This window comes from Mesoplodon bidens (assembly GCF_964165515.1).
Source record: "Mesoplodon bidens genome assembly, chromosome: 5".
NCBI lineage: Eukaryota > Metazoa > Chordata > Mammalia > Artiodactyla > Ziphiidae > Mesoplodon > Mesoplodon bidens.
This window is the reverse complement of record NC_138161.1, coordinates 105,883,243-105,901,582: the sequence shown is the minus strand read 5'-3', so window position 1 is coordinate 105,901,582 and position 18,340 is coordinate 105,883,243. Positions and strand designations below refer to the sequence as shown.

General features: G+C 34.9%; 1 protein-coding gene across 2 annotated transcripts in view; it reads right to left on the bottom strand.

The window, feature by feature from the left end:
* Nucleotides 1–233: 233 nt before the first annotated feature.
* IL1RAP (interleukin 1 receptor accessory protein) overlaps nt 234–18,340 on the bottom strand; it is a gene marked incomplete at its 3' end in the record, with an annotated part of 125,077 nt that continues 106,970 nt past the window's right edge. Inside the window, exons 9-11 of one of the 2 annotated variants that reach the window (XM_081234399.1) lie at nt 12,354–12,497; nt 10,840–10,983; nt 234–952 (exon numbers count right to left, since the gene is read on the bottom strand). In XM_081234399.1, the coding sequence (XP_081090525.1) occupies nt 234–952; nt 10,840–10,983; nt 12,354–12,497 (1,007 nt within the window). Of the gene's footprint in view, nt 953–4,992; nt 8,329–10,839; nt 10,984–12,353; nt 12,498–18,340 lie in introns of those variants that run through there. The other variant, XM_081234400.1, reaches the window with a different exon arrangement.

Here is an 18,340-nt window from a genome sequence, read left to right as displayed (position 1 = left end):
ATACTGACCTTCTAGGGCCCAAGAAGAGTGTGCTCTTCTGAGGCCATTAGAGGCAATAAGTCTGGATTCGGGTCCTTCGGATCTTTTGTCTCCTAGAAATAAATAGTTTTTAAAAATCAATAAAGGGACACAATCTGATAGTCCATTAGATGATAAAAATGTCAATTATTCCCATAGGTTCATGACACAAAATGGGCTGGTAGAAATAGCAGCCACCACCCACCACACAGTAATTATAGGATATAAAAGTCATTGTTATTGGATAAATCCGTGAAATGGTGAAGAGCAAGGGCTGAGATCTGGGGAGCAGGGGATTCCAATCTGGTGCCATTTTGTATCCATTGAGTTTCTGACTCTTGGGGAACAGGCTTACAGAGGTGTGTCTCCCACTGGGGCTGGGTATGAATCTCTGCCCGGCTTTTGCTCCTAAGCTGACTCTCTCCTTCACAGTAGGTGACACAGCAGCGACAGGCTGCAGAGGGCTTCCCTCTGTGCTTGGACATCATGTCTGGGGCTGGAGAGGCATCTGCAGCCCTCCCTGAGCTCTGGAGTTCTGGGGGCTCTTTCAAACGACTTCTCCTCCTTTGAACGTGGTCCAGACTGATGTCAGACTGGGAAGAGCAGCTCTCATTCCAGCCAGAACTGGCACTCAGACTTCTCAGGGGAAGAGCCAATCGCAAGGCCTTCCAGAATTTAGAACCAGAATGTTTAGACTTTTCTCCCTTCCAGCTCACAAAAGACACAGACTCTTTCAGCTGCAGGATGCTTGGGTGTGGATGCTCAAGGGGACGATACTCAACCACAATGAGCTTGGTGGCAATGGAGTTCTGACACATGACACCCAGTTTGAACTCCAGCATGCTGATGCTTTTTTCTGTCACATAATCTGGGCTCAGGACAACAATCATCCTCCGGCTCCTTTGAATGAAGTCAAAAACCGCTTCCACTGTATCTATAGGAAAATGGAAAGATAGGACAATGCCTAGTGAAAACTTATATAGGTTTCAGTTCATTGTTGACAATCCTGCAAAGGACAGGCAGTGAACACTTGAGAATATAAGATCTAAGTGTTAAATAATCTACCCAGGTAAGGAATCTCATCTACACTACTGTTATCAGTGGTTGCAAAGTATCTGCTACCTTTAGGATAAGGAATTAACCACGTCTAAAAGCAGCTAATTTCAGCTCCATTGGTAAATAATTTCTTGTTTTGAAATTCCTTCCACTTTTATCCAGTGGTCTTGGATCTGACATTTTAAAATATCTTAAATATTTCATAATTCTTGTGATCTCATTGTATTTTCTTCTCATCTCTAGATTAAATGACTTCATGAATTTTATGTTATTCTCCATATGATGCAGTATCAAGTCTCTTCCCCACTTTTATAATTTTTCTTTTAATAATATTCAGTATATATATATGTGTGTTTCCTAAAAATAGTACCCTGAATAGGACTGAACATAATGCTCCAGACACAGTCTTATCAGTAAAGGTCAATAGGGCATTACTACCTCCTAAGATCCACAGAGTTATAGTTCTTGCTACTTAAAATATTTGGATATAGCAGACAGTTCATAGTATTGACCGTGCTGTCAACCAAAATTCCCTTTCTTTTTTTCTTGTGTGTATGTGTGAAGGATTGGCCTGGAAATCAATTAAAGGGTCAACAATGATGACAAAAATGACTGGTAAAAATCAGGCAATTAGTTGAGACTTCGCATGAAGCATACAATTCTAATAGTTATTGAGGTCAATTTGGACAGAACCCAGTGGAAAGTTCTTGAGATAAATGGAGTGCTTAACTCACTGTGAGATTTAGGAGCTTAAACAATGTGATTTTCTAAAGGAAAGGAATTCCAAATTTATAAATGGCAGCCGTTGACAACTCTGAAAACAGGTACTGTGGACAGACCATGAGGTTGAATGCCTACACTTTTGAGGCCAGGGGTAAATCACTGACAGAGAAACTTTTCAGCCTGTGAAGACAAGCTGGAAGTTTTCAGTGAATTGGATCATGAATTTGACAGGGAATGAAGGAACTGTGCTCTTTACCAGATTATTTATTTCCAGTTGATGCATTTAACATGAACTTGAAGGAAAATCAAATGAAACATGCTCAATGTTTAAGAACTTTTGACTGGTTTTATCAAGAGCATGAAGTGTTTTAGACAATTTCTGCTGCACTCTTAAAAGATAAATCTAAATTTTCACTTATCTTCAAAGCCCGTATGTGTGTGTGTGTGTGTGTGTGTGTGTGTGTCTTGGTAACTCCTTTGTCCTCTCTGGTCCTGCTCAGAATCTTATGTTGCTGCCTTTCATAAATCTGAGAATGTAAGGGTAGGAACTCTACTGTTTCTCCTGTATCATGAGAAATATGATATAACCTTAAGAAAACATGGATAGTTTTTCAACAAAAGGAACTTGTGCACTCAAATTGTGTGTGGGGGGAGTGTGTGTGAGTGTGGGTATGGGTGTTTCACTTCAAAATAGTCACTTTAGGAAAATGTTTGTTCTGTCCAATGACGGTACCACTGTTGAAAATAAAACATTGTCTTAGATTCTCTAAAGAAAATTGTCTTTAAATCCTATGGCTTTTTTGGTTTGTTTTTAATTTTGTTACTTCATCCTGAAAATGGAGGGCTTGCATTTGAGAGAGAGTAATGCTAAAAAAACCAAACCAAAACAAATGTGAATTGTGGAATTCCAGACATTGAGGAATGGATATAGGATATGCTTCTCAGATAAGGGTTGGGCTATACCTAGGGGTATTCACATACTTTGAAGGAAACTGCCTCCTTTATGGCCTATTCTATTATCTTCCATATTGTCCAACTTCATATTTGAGGATGTTAATTTTTACTATTTTTTAATGCTGAGTATTATTTGGACAGGGCATCTTAAATTAGGTCGTTTATTCTGTTTGGCTCAAAAAACAAAACAAAACAAAACAAAACAATACTGAGGTGTGGCTGTAGATTGATAAGATCAGTTTTCTCGTGTCGTACTAAATTGGTTTTGAAGTCACAGTTTCTGATCTAGAACTCTTCACTATTCCAGAACACTCTGGCGTGTAAAAGTCATAATCTCCTTGGTATCAACTTGAAAGTAGAAAGAAAACCAAAAGAAAACTAGGGCTGTAAATTTGTTCTTTGGCTAGTTTACTGGTGTATGAAAGAGTAGCAAACCTCTTTCTCTCTCTCTTAAAACTTGAAGTACAGATTAAAAAAAATGGGGGCACCTAATTTGGAAGATGAATCTGAATTCAAATATTGGTTTCTCCATTTATCTTAATGTTTTATCTTAATAGTATAATCATTTATTTTAATATCTTTAAAAGTTTGAGTTCATCCATCTATAAAATGCATATAATGAGAGCAAAATTGTAGGTTAGACAACACATTGATACCTATAGGTAAATATCTAGTGCATGGTACGCTTTTGAATTAATCACCTTGATTAAATTATTATTCAATAATAATACAAAACTGAATAACAATTATATTATTATAGTTAATAACGATATTATATATTGTTTATAACAATAAAAATAATACATAAAGAACAATATAAAAATAGTGTATAGACTAATGATTGATTCTAATGGTAACTTTAAAGAATCATCTTAAAATGTGGATTTTAATTTTTAAAAGTCTGTCTATTCAGTTTAAAAAATACTACTGGAATACATAATCTGTTAGCCCATGCTAAAAATACCTCATATTTCTTGAGTAGAAACAGAGAAATAGACAGACTAGTTGTTGAACATGTCTCTTCTGTTATACTGCAAGTTTATTTGTGTCATAGACTTAGTAACTTCAGTAAGTGACTGAAAGATACATCTTAAAAATTTTAATAGGGTCAGTAATAGCCAGGTAGCCATCATATCCAAACTATTGATATTGAAACAGCTGATATTGAAAATAGTCACCACTGTGTTCCAGTAAGTCATTTTCAAAGTTGGAAGCAACTTCAGGATCATTATTACTTATACAATGCAAAAAAACCTTTTACAAAATTTCAATAAGTTCCATCAAATCTCTGCTTGTACACCTCTAGTAATGGCGGTGGGGTTAATATCTCCAAAGACAGTGAAATACATTATTGTTTAGCTTTGCTTTACAGTTGCTTCTTAAATGAATAGAAATTGTTTTCTTGTAACTTGCATTCATTGATCTTAAGTCTACTCTTTGGAGACTGGTTTGAAACTTGGAAATTCTTCAGTAGGAAAATTTTTACTAAGCTAACCAGCTCAGTTATAGAGATCCAATAAATAATCTTGGAATAAATGAATAAGATTTTTTTTAAAGAGCAAGAAATCTTCCCTGCCACTACAGACTTAATATTAACTCAAAAGAAAATGCCTTTCCAAATATTTATCACTGATTTGTTTGAAATTTGTGATAGAAATGCATATTTGATTCAAATTATCACCTATTAACTAACGACAAGGCATTAGTTAATTGATCTTTCAAAACAACTGCCTTAGGGTTGTATTAAAACGTATAAAAAGTAAGAGATTACTGTAAGCTGCCCAAGTTTCAAGTTGAACAAAAAAGGAATAGGCTTGTGTCTTTATTTTAAAACTCTCTCCTCTCTCTCTCTGCCTGTTTTTCTCTCTCTGTCTCTACTCCCCATCTCTCTCTCTCCTTCTCTCTCTCTCCCTCTGATTCTCTCTCTCAATCCACACCCCCCACACACACACACACATACACACACATACACATACACACACACATATACACACATATATACACACATCTGGTATACTAGATCAAACCATTTTAATTAAGTAACTCTTTTACTCACATGTAAAAAAAAATGTTCTTGAGTTGAAGTTCCCGGTTTTCTCAGATTTTTCTCAGAAAGAGAAAATTAATGTCTCTTATAACATTTCTTTTTCTAAGTGTATCATTAATCTTTGTATTCTCATCTCTTATACCCAAACATGAAAATAAAGACATAAAACACATGCACAAAATAAAATTCAAAGCTTAAAATAAATGGTTTATTTTTAAAATAAACAAATTTACAAATCATTGGAAAATGGAAATACAAAAGTTTATGAATAAAATAAAAAAGATAATCTTAATATATGAAAACCTATGGAAAGAAAATAGATAATTAACAAGTGGAGTAATGCTTTTGTTCTCCAATACAATGACGTCCTTGTTTATTAGACTCCTAGGGAATCTTCTAAATTACAACACAGAAAAATATTAAATAATTTTACATGACTGTGTAATTAGACACTCTATATATCATGTTTTTTTGTTAACTTGGGTGCAGAAGGTCTTTATATCGTATATCTAAAACCATTAAGGTTTTTCTTTTTAAGATTAGATACTTTTATTTTTAACATTAGAGAGTGATTTCTTCTTGTTCTCCAAATTATGTTTCTCCATCTCACTCAGATAATCTGTATTGGGCATCTTCTGGGACATAAAACAAAAAAATCTTGAAACAAAATTATCTTAAGATGAGACATATCATTTAGATTTGAGTTGCTTTAGATTTTAGCATTTGGAAAATTTCAGTACCAAATACAGGAATATAAATAGGACAAGAAGTATCAAGAAGTTTCTAGGGGCACCAAACAGCATTTGGGGTAAATATAAAATCCAAAAGTGCAAAAAGAATGCAGCATTGGCAAGAGAACAGCCCCTTGGTAATGGGGCTGTCCTTCATTTACCTAAAATTCATGCTAGAATTGATATTCAAATCTTATCTGAAGTCAGTTCTCCTCTGGTCTTGTGAGTGAAGGGTTAATAAGAGGAGTAATTGTGGTTTCTAATAAAGAAAAGCATTAGTAAGGCTAAAAAAGTTAGATCCAAGAGTGACCCCATACCATAGGTTTATGGTCAATGATTCATGAAGGTTTTTTTTTTAATAAAAATAATCATTAACTTCTCTGTAGAAAAATGATTTATTAAATAGACTTTAATACCTCAGGAGGACACAAATGTAGTAGATAGTTTTAGAATTGTTTATCAACATTCATACTACTAAGATAAGGATCTCCTTAAATTATGAATTCTCATTTTTCATAGGATACCCAGTCTCATTTATAGGTATTTTTATTTTCTTTTCCTGTATTACTTAACAGTCCAAATAGAGATTTATCTCTCCAGTAGTTGAGCACTAAGATTAATATAGCTTAGCTTCTAAGTGTGTGTGCTCAGAACACAGTAGATGATCAGTTAATGCCAGAGGGCTGACTACTGCTTAGCAGTGACCATGGAAGCTCTATGCACAAGAGATTCTGTTGCACCCAGATCATCTGTGGCAGTAGTAAGTTATTTATACTAATTTAGGGAAAGCAAGAGCTAACAACAACTACCACTCTGTGAGCTGTAAATTCACAAATATTAATGTACAGAAAACACTGACACAAAAATATTACAGTAAAGAAGGTAATTTAAAAACTGGATAAGAGTCCTATTAATTCATAATATTGTGTCAATAACTATTTAAAGTCATATGTCTGTATGTGTATATATAGTGTGAGTATGTGTATATATATATATATTTATATATATATAATATATACAATTCATGTATGTATATATGTATATATATGTAATTCATGTGTATATATATGCAATATATATACATATATAATTCTTGTGTGTATATACATACATATATTTGTAAAACTCTATATGTAACATACATATTCACCACTCTGTAAACTCTGGACTTAGTTTTCACTTTTCCAAGTCTTAAGAACAGTAAAACTTTACTTAAAATAAACTAAAACACGTTTCATTAACAGTGACTATTCAGACTGACTTGTTTGGAGTGAGTGTATTAACTGTACCAGTGAATAAAATATGAAAAATGCTTGGGGTCCAGTTAATGCTCTTAGAATATTCATGCTAAAAGCACTCTCAAGGTCACTAAGTCTAACTTTCACACTTTACAATGGGGAGACAGAAACAAATGAGAAATTGCTTTCCTAATATTCACATTAGCAAGGTTGAGATTAAAAGGCAAATTGACAAACACCCTGTTCTGTGCTTTTCTCATAAGACAGAAAATGCCCTAAAAGCTTTTTGCTGTTATTTTACTTGGTATTAGCACCATTAAAAGAAGCTTCCTATCCGACTGAACCAAGTGAGGAACCACCTGCAAACTCCCAATGACTGACACAAGATGCAGTAGGTAGGGAGATGGAATGATAAATATTGGTCAACCTACAGATAATCGGGAGTTTAATAAAAATTACTATACATTTTTCAAGTTGACAAATATGATATCAATTACCTGAGATAGAGGACATGGGTTGCATAGTAGGAGACAATTCAGGATAGCCCTTTAAACCAATTACTGTCTAAGGAACATTTTCAGTTACTCTGCTTTGTATCATCCTAAGTGGTGTCAGTCTTGCTATGAGGGTGTCTGATACAGCTGAATGAGCAAAAGAGTTTTTATCCTTAGCTAAAATAAATTTAGGCCCTGATTACCTTTTTAATGGATGAGTAAAAATAAAAGAAAATGAAAACTATACTTGGAAACTCATAATGACCCTGTTAACAGATGACTCATCTTTAAAGGGTCTTTAAATCCACAGCAAAGGCTGCCCCATAATGTTAAGATTATTTCAAAAGAGAGAGAGAGAGAGAGAGAGAGAGAGAGAGAGAGAGAGAGAGAGAGGATAGAGATGAGTAGGGGGAGGAATGGAGGATGCAGAAGGGGAAATTCGCATCAACCAAGTCTTTGTCTGCAAAGGACATAGTGACATCAGACACTGGTGACAGGAGGTGGCACTAGCATTCTAAGCCTTACTATTGCCTGAGGAAGCAGAACAGCTCTTCCTACAGTCACCCTGAATTTATCTCTATGGGAAGGCTTCCATATAATTTTTTTTCTGTCCATGAAGCAATAAACTGGGAATAAAGAAGGGGGAATTCTTCCTTCCTGGAGTACCCTTGGATCTTTTTACCCCTTTCATTTGCCCTTTCATACATTTTTCAAGGATGAATAGGAGAGACCCTGCTCTCCACTTCTAGACCACCTGGAAATTTTCTTCACTGGCATGGCCACCTGCAGCTGCTTCCAAAATCTGCCCTGCGGATACTTGGATTTCTCCCCTTTCCATTTAATGACCGTAAGCACCGTCTTAGCCCTCTTCAGCTCTTTCACCTTCGTTTCCTTCACAGCTTTGTACTGTACTAAAATGACGTTGATGTTGCCCCGAGAGGCCATGTTTTCTAGGCCAGCCTTGAGCTCCAGGAGGGCTTGGGTTCCCTGGAGCACGTAGTTGGGGCTTAGGACAACCAGGAGGCGTCTGCTTTTCTGAATGAAGCTCAAGGTCTCATCTGTGACAACTGGGAAAGAAAACACCATGGGGATTAGTGTTGGCCAAGAACTCCCCCAAGGTATAGGACTTGAGGAGCAAGTGAAAAGAAATTAGGGTAACAGACTGAGAACTGAGGTGAAACTTTTTATGAAGAACACTTAGTCCTTAGTCCCAATCACTCTGTTCACAAAATGTCACTCTCCTCCGGGGAACAGAATCTATACATATATATTCCAACCCAAAAAGAGTTCTAAACAAGCATAAAGCCAAAATGCATTTCTATGACCTTGGTGTTCAAAAGCATTATTCGGGACGTGAAGGATGAGTGGACTGTACTGAAATCAATTACTTCAAACCGTGTTACATGTTGTGGCCCAGCAAAATCAGCTCCTGAGCCCTTTCTCCCCAAAGACACCCATGTATTAACTCTCTAGTGCCAGTGAGCATTAAAAAAATATACATTATAGAGTCAAAGCCATAGAAGTTCATTTTTCACTAACACAGGACAGCAAGAGTAGAACTCTTCATTTTTTGAAACTCCCTCTCTATTGCCAGACACCTCCCCAACTCAGACTAGTATCACTGTCATTGGAATAGGAAATTAAGAAAATCTAGCCAACTGAATGGCATTTTGGCTGGTAACACATTCTCAGCTCAGCTTTCTATTCTGCTCTGTTCTGGAGCCTAAATTAGTCCCTGAATCTTTCTCTTTAAACTCCTATCATTACTGTGAAGCCATGAGTTTCGGCAGCTGCTAGCTGATGTGTGTGCCTTCACTAACAGGCAAATGTTTTCTTCATGTCCAAAAAGAAGAAAAAGCAGGGAAAATGGAAGTGCAGTGTAATCTTATTCTGTTGTCAAGGGCTATGATTAGTTCCTATCACTAAATTCTTGGGAATAATCTATCTCCTCGAGGTTGCTTATCAAGAACTGAATAATCTTTTACCTGGGGTTCAGATAGAAGCCAACTCCAGGGAATGCACCAGTGTTATGGAAAGCTATTTCATGGCTTACAATACTCCACTAAGCAGTCATTTTGCGCCTTAATCTTTGCAGGTACAGAGGCAGTGGGGAAAGACTTGCAATTAAAGTAGCATGTGCAGCCTAAAGGAGAATCCAGGAATAAGTAATTGACCTCTCCAAGCAGTATTCCTGGAGGCCGACTGTGTGTAAGCAGGGAGAGAGACCCAGAGGCAAAGGGGACTGAGTGAGAACAGCAGGGAGAATGCAAAAGATCACAAGCATCAACCATCAAAAGCAAGATGCAAGAGTAATTATGTAGAACCTGAATTTTTCAAAGAACTATCAATTCGTACTGGAGGGTCTTACATTGTTGTTATACCATGTATCTTTATATAACTTTTCACACAGTAGTAAATATCTGTTGAATGGCTGTATGAATGAATAAATAGATAAATAAATTATTTAGGATTTTAAGCCTTAAAATGAGTGGAATTTATCGTTTAACTATACAGTCAAGTCATCATTTCCTGGCAAAATTATACCGAAAGAGATATCCGCTGTAGAACGGAAGCATGATGGACTTTTGGGTGATGAATGGGGAGACACAGTAAGTGATCCAGCTAATTCAAAATAAGAATAAACATTAATGTCTATTCTTTATCTTAATTACCAATGTAACCTTAAAAAACATGTTAAGTGATTAAACAGGATTTTAGGGGGAAAAAATAAATTAGTTTGTTGTAAAGATTAGAGATATTACATCCATTTTTACCAGTATGGAGTTTAACAATGGGTTTAGGAGTGCTACTGTGCATTTATAAAACAGACTCAAATGTACTATCACTTTATGTGTTACTGTTTGGATCTGAAAATTAGAGGTATACTTTTATTTAAAATCATTCAGCATTTCGAACTTTTTAAAAACCTATTAGAATATACTGGCCTTTGTAAAACGTTAAGCTTATCTCAAATGTGTAATCTGATAGAAAGGAAGAAACAGACACAAGAAAAGGGGGGATTTGAGTAGCACTGGTTTGCCAGAAAACAAGGGTGAAGAAAAGGACATTAGCAAATGCCACAGAGAAACATTCTACTTACTATCAGTAAGTAATATAAAGAAGGATTCCATGCACTCTCTTCTGCACCTCATATTTAGTAAAATTGAGTAAACCTCAGTCTTTATAAAAGTGTTTTGTTTAAACTCAGTCTTTATGAAAAAATTGGAGGCAGATTAATGCAAATTAGCTAAACCTTCTAAAAATCTAAATGTGAGTAAACAAAATGTTTAAAGCTGTGGCACTTAGAGATCTAATCCACCGTGCATCTACACTCTTTTGACACTAAGTTTTTAAAGCTTACCTGGGAAAATATTTTAATACCATAAACTGTACTTATAGTCTACATCTTACAATGTAGATTTATTCCTAGAGTCTGTCTATTACATCAAAGCCTTGGACATTTAAATGTCCAAAGATGCCAACATAGAGCTGTACCAGGACTGTTGTACATGACCCAAAGCTAAGGATCTTCTCTGCCTTTAAGTGTAGCATCACCTCTATTCATCTGAAATACCTACTTCCCCCAGGCAGACTGTCTCGGTCAAAGATGCACAGCTTGTATCCAAATTCATTCTCCAAGACTCCACGAAGGGTCAGTAAGACAAATTCTTCTTCTTCAGCATTTCTTGCATAGGATACATAAATATCATATTCCTTCCCATCTAGCAAAAATTTAAAAAAAAAACAGAAAACACAGATCCAATATAAATTAGGAATGTTCCTCAATAGTATTGCATTTTTTTCTGAAATCAAACTTTTGAATATTAGACATTTTCATTTTTTACTTATATAAATTAGCTGACAGATTTCAGTGTGATTTCCCACCTGTGACAGGTGTCCAGGCAAAATGACTATTTTAAGGTGTAACTGAAAATTTCATCTGATGTGCCTTCTCCTCTCATCTCACTGAGTTCAGATTTTGTAGTGGAGAATGAGTGAGGTTTGGCTCATTCAACTATGAATTAACAGAATCAGGAAGCAAATACTCAATCAGAGGTGCTGGCAATAATAGCATGCAGAAAATTTCTAGTTCCTGTCCTAGTATGTCACTTACTAATAAGTTAGAATTATAAATTGAGCAAAACCTTGAGAAACTGTCTAATTATGTACACCTGAAAATATCTACGATTAAAAATATACTTAGATTCAATGAATCAATCTTTCTCAAAATTGCCTAATTATAAAAATCACCTCTCATTAAAAATACAGATTCTGTGTCTCTTCCACAAGCCCACTCAATGAGAATCTTTATGGGATGGGTCTAAGAATCTATAGGTTAAATGTTTCATTCTTGTCACCAGGCACATATGCACTAGAACAGTGCTCTTTAAACTTGAATGTGTATATATGAATCATTTCGGGATACTGTTGAAATATAGCTTCTGATTCAGAGTAGGGGTTAGGCTTTAGATTCTCCTTTTAGTAAGCTCCCATGTGATGTTTCTGGTACATGGATCACCTGTGGTTACAAAGAGTGTGGACATGCAGGATCCAGTATAGTAGCCACAAGCCACAAGTGGCTATTGAGCACTTGAAATGCAGTTGGTCTGAATTGAGGTATGCTATATGTGTAAAATATAATACATACTGAATTTTGAAGATTTTTAGTACCAAAAATAAGACTAAAATATCTCTATTAACTTAATACTAATTACAAGCTAAAAATGATATATTAAATGATATATTAATTATATATAATATATAAATTATATATTAATTATATATTAAATTAGATAAGATATTATTAAAATTATTTTCACTTTTTCTTTTACTTTTTCTTATGTGAACACTAGAAAAACATTAAATTATGTATGTGGCTTGCATTGTATTTCTATTTGAATAGTGCTGATCTAAACTAAATCACATATTGACCTAAGAAAGCAGAATAATATGCATTAGGAAGATTTTCAATAGCAAGGGCTGAAACAAAAGGTAGTCTAATTACAACTTCCATTTAATCTAGGTTTTATCAAGCCAACATGTTTTCTAAAGATGACAGTAGGGAGATTTACAACAAACTTTCATTACTCACCTAAAATGGTTTCATCCGTTCCAAAATGAGCCCGATAAAATAGGACCATCTCTAGCCAGTAAACATGGTAAACAACAATGAGAATCACCACCAGTAGGACTGTGGCTCCAAAACCACACGCCAGTTCCACTGTGTATCTTGGAGCTAGCATTGGAATTAAAAACAAAGAAACAAACTGATTTGTACGTGATGATTTTGGTGATCCATCATCCTGTAAATAGCTGTTTACGCCAAGCAGCTGAGCCATGAATCTGACTTACCTGTGTGAACAAGATAACATGGTAGAGGTTAAGCACTATGTTTTAATACTAGGCTGTGGCATATTTATCTTTTTGTTTCCAGAAAGTGGCACAGAAGGTGTTTTTTAATTATTAGATGATTTGAATAGGATTTGATGATATACAAATTAAAACAGAATCTTGTCATTGAGAAGAATTTAAAAGGTCATCCAATTAAACTCACAAACTGACATCTGAATCTCCTCAAAATATTTTTGAAAAGTAACTCCATCCTCTGTTTGTGCATCTCTTACCTGGACCAGCCCATGATATTGGTAGAACTTTAATTGCTGGAGCAGTTGAATTGAGAAAAAAATTTTAATGTGTTTATATCAGTCTTAATTTCCTCCTCTTGTCCAGTGCCATATGGAAGAAATTTAATTCTTTTTTCTTTATATTTGGCAATAGGCCTCAAAAATCTTATTATAATTGAGCAGAAAATGAGGGTATCCACCAAATGCTGAGTATGCTTGGCCCTGAAAGTATCTCTCAGGTCTACATTACTAGGATACACATTCTACAAGCCTGCTTCTCCACCCTTTCTCACTCCCCATTAAACTATACATTTGCAGTCTTCTAGGTAGAGACTATGTCTGCTTCATCCATCTTATCCTGAGAATTTCTAGGATCTGAATAAGCATCTATTGATATAACACTACACACTTTTGGGATATTTAAAATAAATCTAGTACTATACTATGTATTAGTAACTTCATTTGGCTGTTTTATTAGCTTGTGAAAATGAAACTTAAGAGTTTGAGATGGAACAAAATATTTATTGGATCTGAAGCAGAAATGGCTTAAATTATGTATTAGTTGATTTGACAGTTACTTACTGACATCTACTATATGCTAGAAGCTGTCGAGGTTATAATGGTAGATAAGACAGGAAGGGTCTCTGCCCTCTTAGGGCTAACAGTCTAATGCAGGGAAGTAAATGTGGAAATAAATAAATAAGACCGTTACTTTTAGACAGTGATCAGTGTTATAAAGGAAATAAACCAGGATAATGTGATGGAGTGACCTGGGGTGGGGGAGTTGGGGCAGGAGAGGTATATCAGGTATGGTGGTGAGAAAAGGCCCCTTTGAGCACCTGAACATCATAGGTGTTAAGTGTTTGCCTGGACTAGGCATAGAAAAATTTTCTTCAAAGCTGGGATTGTTATCAAGCCTTCCTGACTCCAAAGTTTAGAGATCTTTGCACAACACTATAATGAAGTTCAATTATTGATCATATATTAGTGGAAAAATCCCTTTTAAAACAGGTAGCTATTCTAAGGGGAAAAAGTTGAGCAGCGTGGAGTGGAGTCTGAAGTTCTCTTATTAAAGGCAATAATCATTAAGTTTCGAGTTCATTATCCTAAATTCTGGGTATAATTCTGATGTAGATACAGCCTGGGACTCTGCAGTGCAGAATTATTAGGTACTCTTGTACTCATCCCATGAACAATGGTGCTTTAAAATAAGAAAAGTCCCATGATAAAATGCCAGAAGCTGTGTCAGTGCAGTTGATGAGAATTTACTAAGATCAATCTGAGTAGCTGGCATGAAAATTGCTGTGTCCTTGGTATTTCTGAGTACATGTTAACAACATACTGGGTTAATTCCCACTGTCATCTTCATTATTTGCTCAGTTATTTTGGCTCCCTCTGGGTGAACATTTCACAATAAGGAAAAATAAAAGAGGTCAGTGGATGCACTAACCTGAAATGGATTTTTTTAAAATATCAATAGTTACCTTGCTTAGTGATCAAGAGATAAATTATACTCATGGCTTTCCCTCTGTCACATTCATTTTACTACTGCCTACTTTATTTCTAGTAGAACTTTTTTAAATTTTGTGTCATACAATTATATGTGTCATATTTACAGATTGTTTTTTTTTTGGACCATCTTGATGATATCAAGAAGTTCCTAATGTTATTTAACTAATTGAACTCTTAAGATAAATAATTCACAAGTCTGAATTTCTAAATGGTTTGAATCACATTCAGGAAGTGCTCTAAGAAGCTTTCAAATACAGCTTTGTCGCCTTGTAGGGAAAGGATGACCCTTAGCCCACATTTTCTGTCTGCCCCATACTGATCCTCTGAGCAATCCCAAACCAAAGGGTTTCCAATCAAAAGGAGTGATGTATTTTGACCAAATTGGACTCCTAAACTGCTTCTATCTTTGATCTCACTGATAATTTGATTCAGGAGGGAGTAAAATTTAGCAATTTGCTCTGCTGTTACTCTCTGAATCAGAATTCCCTCCATTCCTTTTGCAATGTAATGGCAGGCTCCAGAGCCCAGATTTCCAGCTAACCACCTGATTTGTTTGGCTATCATAGTGTGTTAAAATTTGTGTATTTTGGACTTCAGCTTCTGATCTTAGAGAAGTGATTGGGGTAGCCTTCTCTCCATAATATCTAAAATAACAACTTTTCAAATTTGGATAACTGGTTGTGTAGGAGTGTGATCTGTGAGATCACATAGGATAGGATACAAAAAGGTAAGCTCACGATCTCCCTGGCTTTTTGCCTAATGGCACTTTGGGGACTGTGACACAGACACACAGTATATACACTGAGCGAGGAAACCGAAAGTAGAGTTCATGACTACTGCATTTGTAGACCTGGGTACTGGAAAGAAGTAAACTATGTAGACAAAGATCTCTAGAAATCCACAAGTCTTTGGAAAAATACAAAGAGTGACACTTCTCAGGGTCAGGCAAGGAAGAGCTACCAGTGAAAGAAAAACCACCAGGGAAGAAATGACTGCTAAAGAGTTGGGAACTGAACAACTTAGGAGCAAACACAGGGCTGAGAGACATTTGAATTAAGACCACCCAGACTGAAGAAACTTTATTTAGTTCCCCAAGTATTAAGTAGAGATCCCAGATAGTATACGCCTTAGAAATATGTCCAATCTAGCCTTAGAGAGAAGCCTAGTTTGGACCTACTCTAGAAAGATAAGCAAGATGCTTCAAATAAGCAAGATGTTATGCAAGTAAATTAACTACCTGCTAGAACAAAAATTCACAAGCATTTATAAAATTCAGACAGTCAATAGTGTACAATCTATAATGTCCAGTATAGGATTAAAAAAAAAAAAAAAAAACTAGACAGAAAAAAAGCCAAAAAAAGGACCCATAATCAGAAGAAAGATAGCCAATAAAAATGGCTATCATGTGGAATTAGGAGATAAATACTTTAAAATGAGTATTATAAATATATCTGTTGAATTAAAAAAAGGATCATGAACATTATAAGAGCAAATAGGAAATATCAGTACAGATATTTTGATGGAGAAATATAAATTCAAAAACTGAAAAAGAAAATCCTGAAATTAAAAACACTGCAGATTAGATATCAAGAAAGAAATAGTCAGCAGAAACTATCCTAAGTGAAACACAGAGTGAAAAAAAGGACGAAAAGAAATAACGAGAACCTCAGTGACATGTGGGACAATGCTGAGGGGTTTATCCTAAATATAACTGAAGTACTAGAAGAAAAGGAAAGGATGAATAAATGAAAGAATGAGCAAAACATACTTGAAGAAATAATGGCTGGTGTTTTCAAATTAAATAAAAAATATACTCACAGAACTAAGAAGTATAAAGAACCTTAAAGAAGATATATACAAATAAAACTACAGCAAAGTGTATCATGATGTAATTTTTGAAAATCAATGAAGAAGAGAAAGTCTTAAAACCTGCCAAAGAAAAAGAGAGGGGGCGTACATAAAGGGAAAAATGATTAAAAAGAAAACCCTGCCTGATTCATATTAGAAATAATATTAGCCATAAGACAATGGAATTGCACCTTCAAAAGGCTGAAAGAATAAAAAGAAAAAGAACACTTCCAATCTAAAGTTATGTATGCAGTGAAAGGCACCTGAGCAACATAATGAGGAAATAAAAATCTTTCCAACAAGTTGTGCTGGAACTGGATATCCATATAACACAAGATAAACTTCAATCCCTACCTCACAAAATACATTAGAAATAATAATAATTGGAGATGGATCATAGACTCCCCCATAAAAAGATGAAGCTTGATGACTTGAGGGCATTTCTTAGAACACAGAACACAATACCATTAAAGAAAACATTAATAAATTACACCTCATCAAGAGTAATAACCTTTGTTCACTAAAATATACCACTGAAGAAAGGAACTGGCAAGACACAGACTGGGAGAAGGTATTTGCAAAGCATCTATCTGACAAAGAACTGGTATCCAGGATAGAAAAAAGAACTGCTAAGATTCAATAATGAAAACACAAACAACTCACTTATAAAATGAACAAAATATTTTAATAGTCATATCACAAAAGAAGATACCAATGACTAATAAGCATATTAAAATGTACACAGTATCTTAGTCATCAGTGACATGAAAAATAAAAACTACAGTGAGGTACTACCATGAACTCACCAAAATGGCTAAAACTAAGATTAACAACACCAAATGGCAAAGATGTGAATACACTGTTGGTGAGAGTGCAGAATGATACTACCACTTGGGAAGAAAGGTCTGGCAGTTTCTGATAAAACTAAGCCAGTAGTTCCACAGTAGATATTCAGATCAGAGAAGTAAAAATAAAAGTCCATAAAGAGACTTGGATAAGAATATTAACAGAAGCTCAATTCAAAACTGTGAACAACCCAAATGTCCTCCACCCAGAGCATGAATAAATAAGCTGTGATATATTCTTTTAAAAAAACATTCCTTGGCAAACAGAAGGAGCTAATGACTGATACAATGGCATGAATATTAAGAATATTTTCTGAATGAAAGAAGCTCTACACAAGAGTGCATTCTGTATAGGTCTAGGTATCCTAAGTTCTAGAATAGGAAAAAATAATCTATTCTGATAAGGAAAATCAGAACATTGCCTTGCCAGTGGTGGGGGAGGTAGGAGTAGCAGGGATTGACTGATAAGGAGAAGGAATGAAAGGTTATTATCTATGGTGATAACATTCTATATCTTGATTTTAGGTTACACACATACATATATATGCATTTCTTAAAAATTGTCAAATTATACACTTGTATTTTGCAATTTGTCACCCTACACAAGTTTTACCTCAAAAAAAATCAAGAGAACTGTAAATAAATATTAAAATTTGGATAATATAAGATGCTTAAAGGTTTAGGTGATAAATTTTACTCATGTCTGTAACTACTTTAAAGGCATCAACAATAAGATGCATTAATGTTTACATACAGGAATGGATAGATGGATAGATATGTGATAAAGCAAAGACAGCAAAATGATAGAATCTAGGTAGGATATATGATCGTTCATTGTATAATTCTTTCAAATCTTCCATGTATTTGAAAACTTTCTTAATAAAGTGTTGAAATATAAAGATTAAGATGAAATAAGATACTTTCAGATTAAAACAAAGCTGAGAGAATTTGTCACCAGCAGATGTGCACCACTAGAAATACTAAATAGTTTTTCAGACTAAAATGTTACCAAGAATGAATAGTGCCAAAAATGGAAAATACGTAAATAAATATAAAAATGTTTTCTCAGTTCTTAATGTATTTAAAGGATACTTATTTAAAGCAAAAAATACAGCAATGTATTGTGGCATTTATAATAAATGCAGAACTGAAATGTATTATAACAATAAAACAAAAGGCAGGAGAGAAGTAATGGAAGTATACCACTTTAAGGTTCTTATAAAATATGTAAAGTGATTAATTCAAGGCAG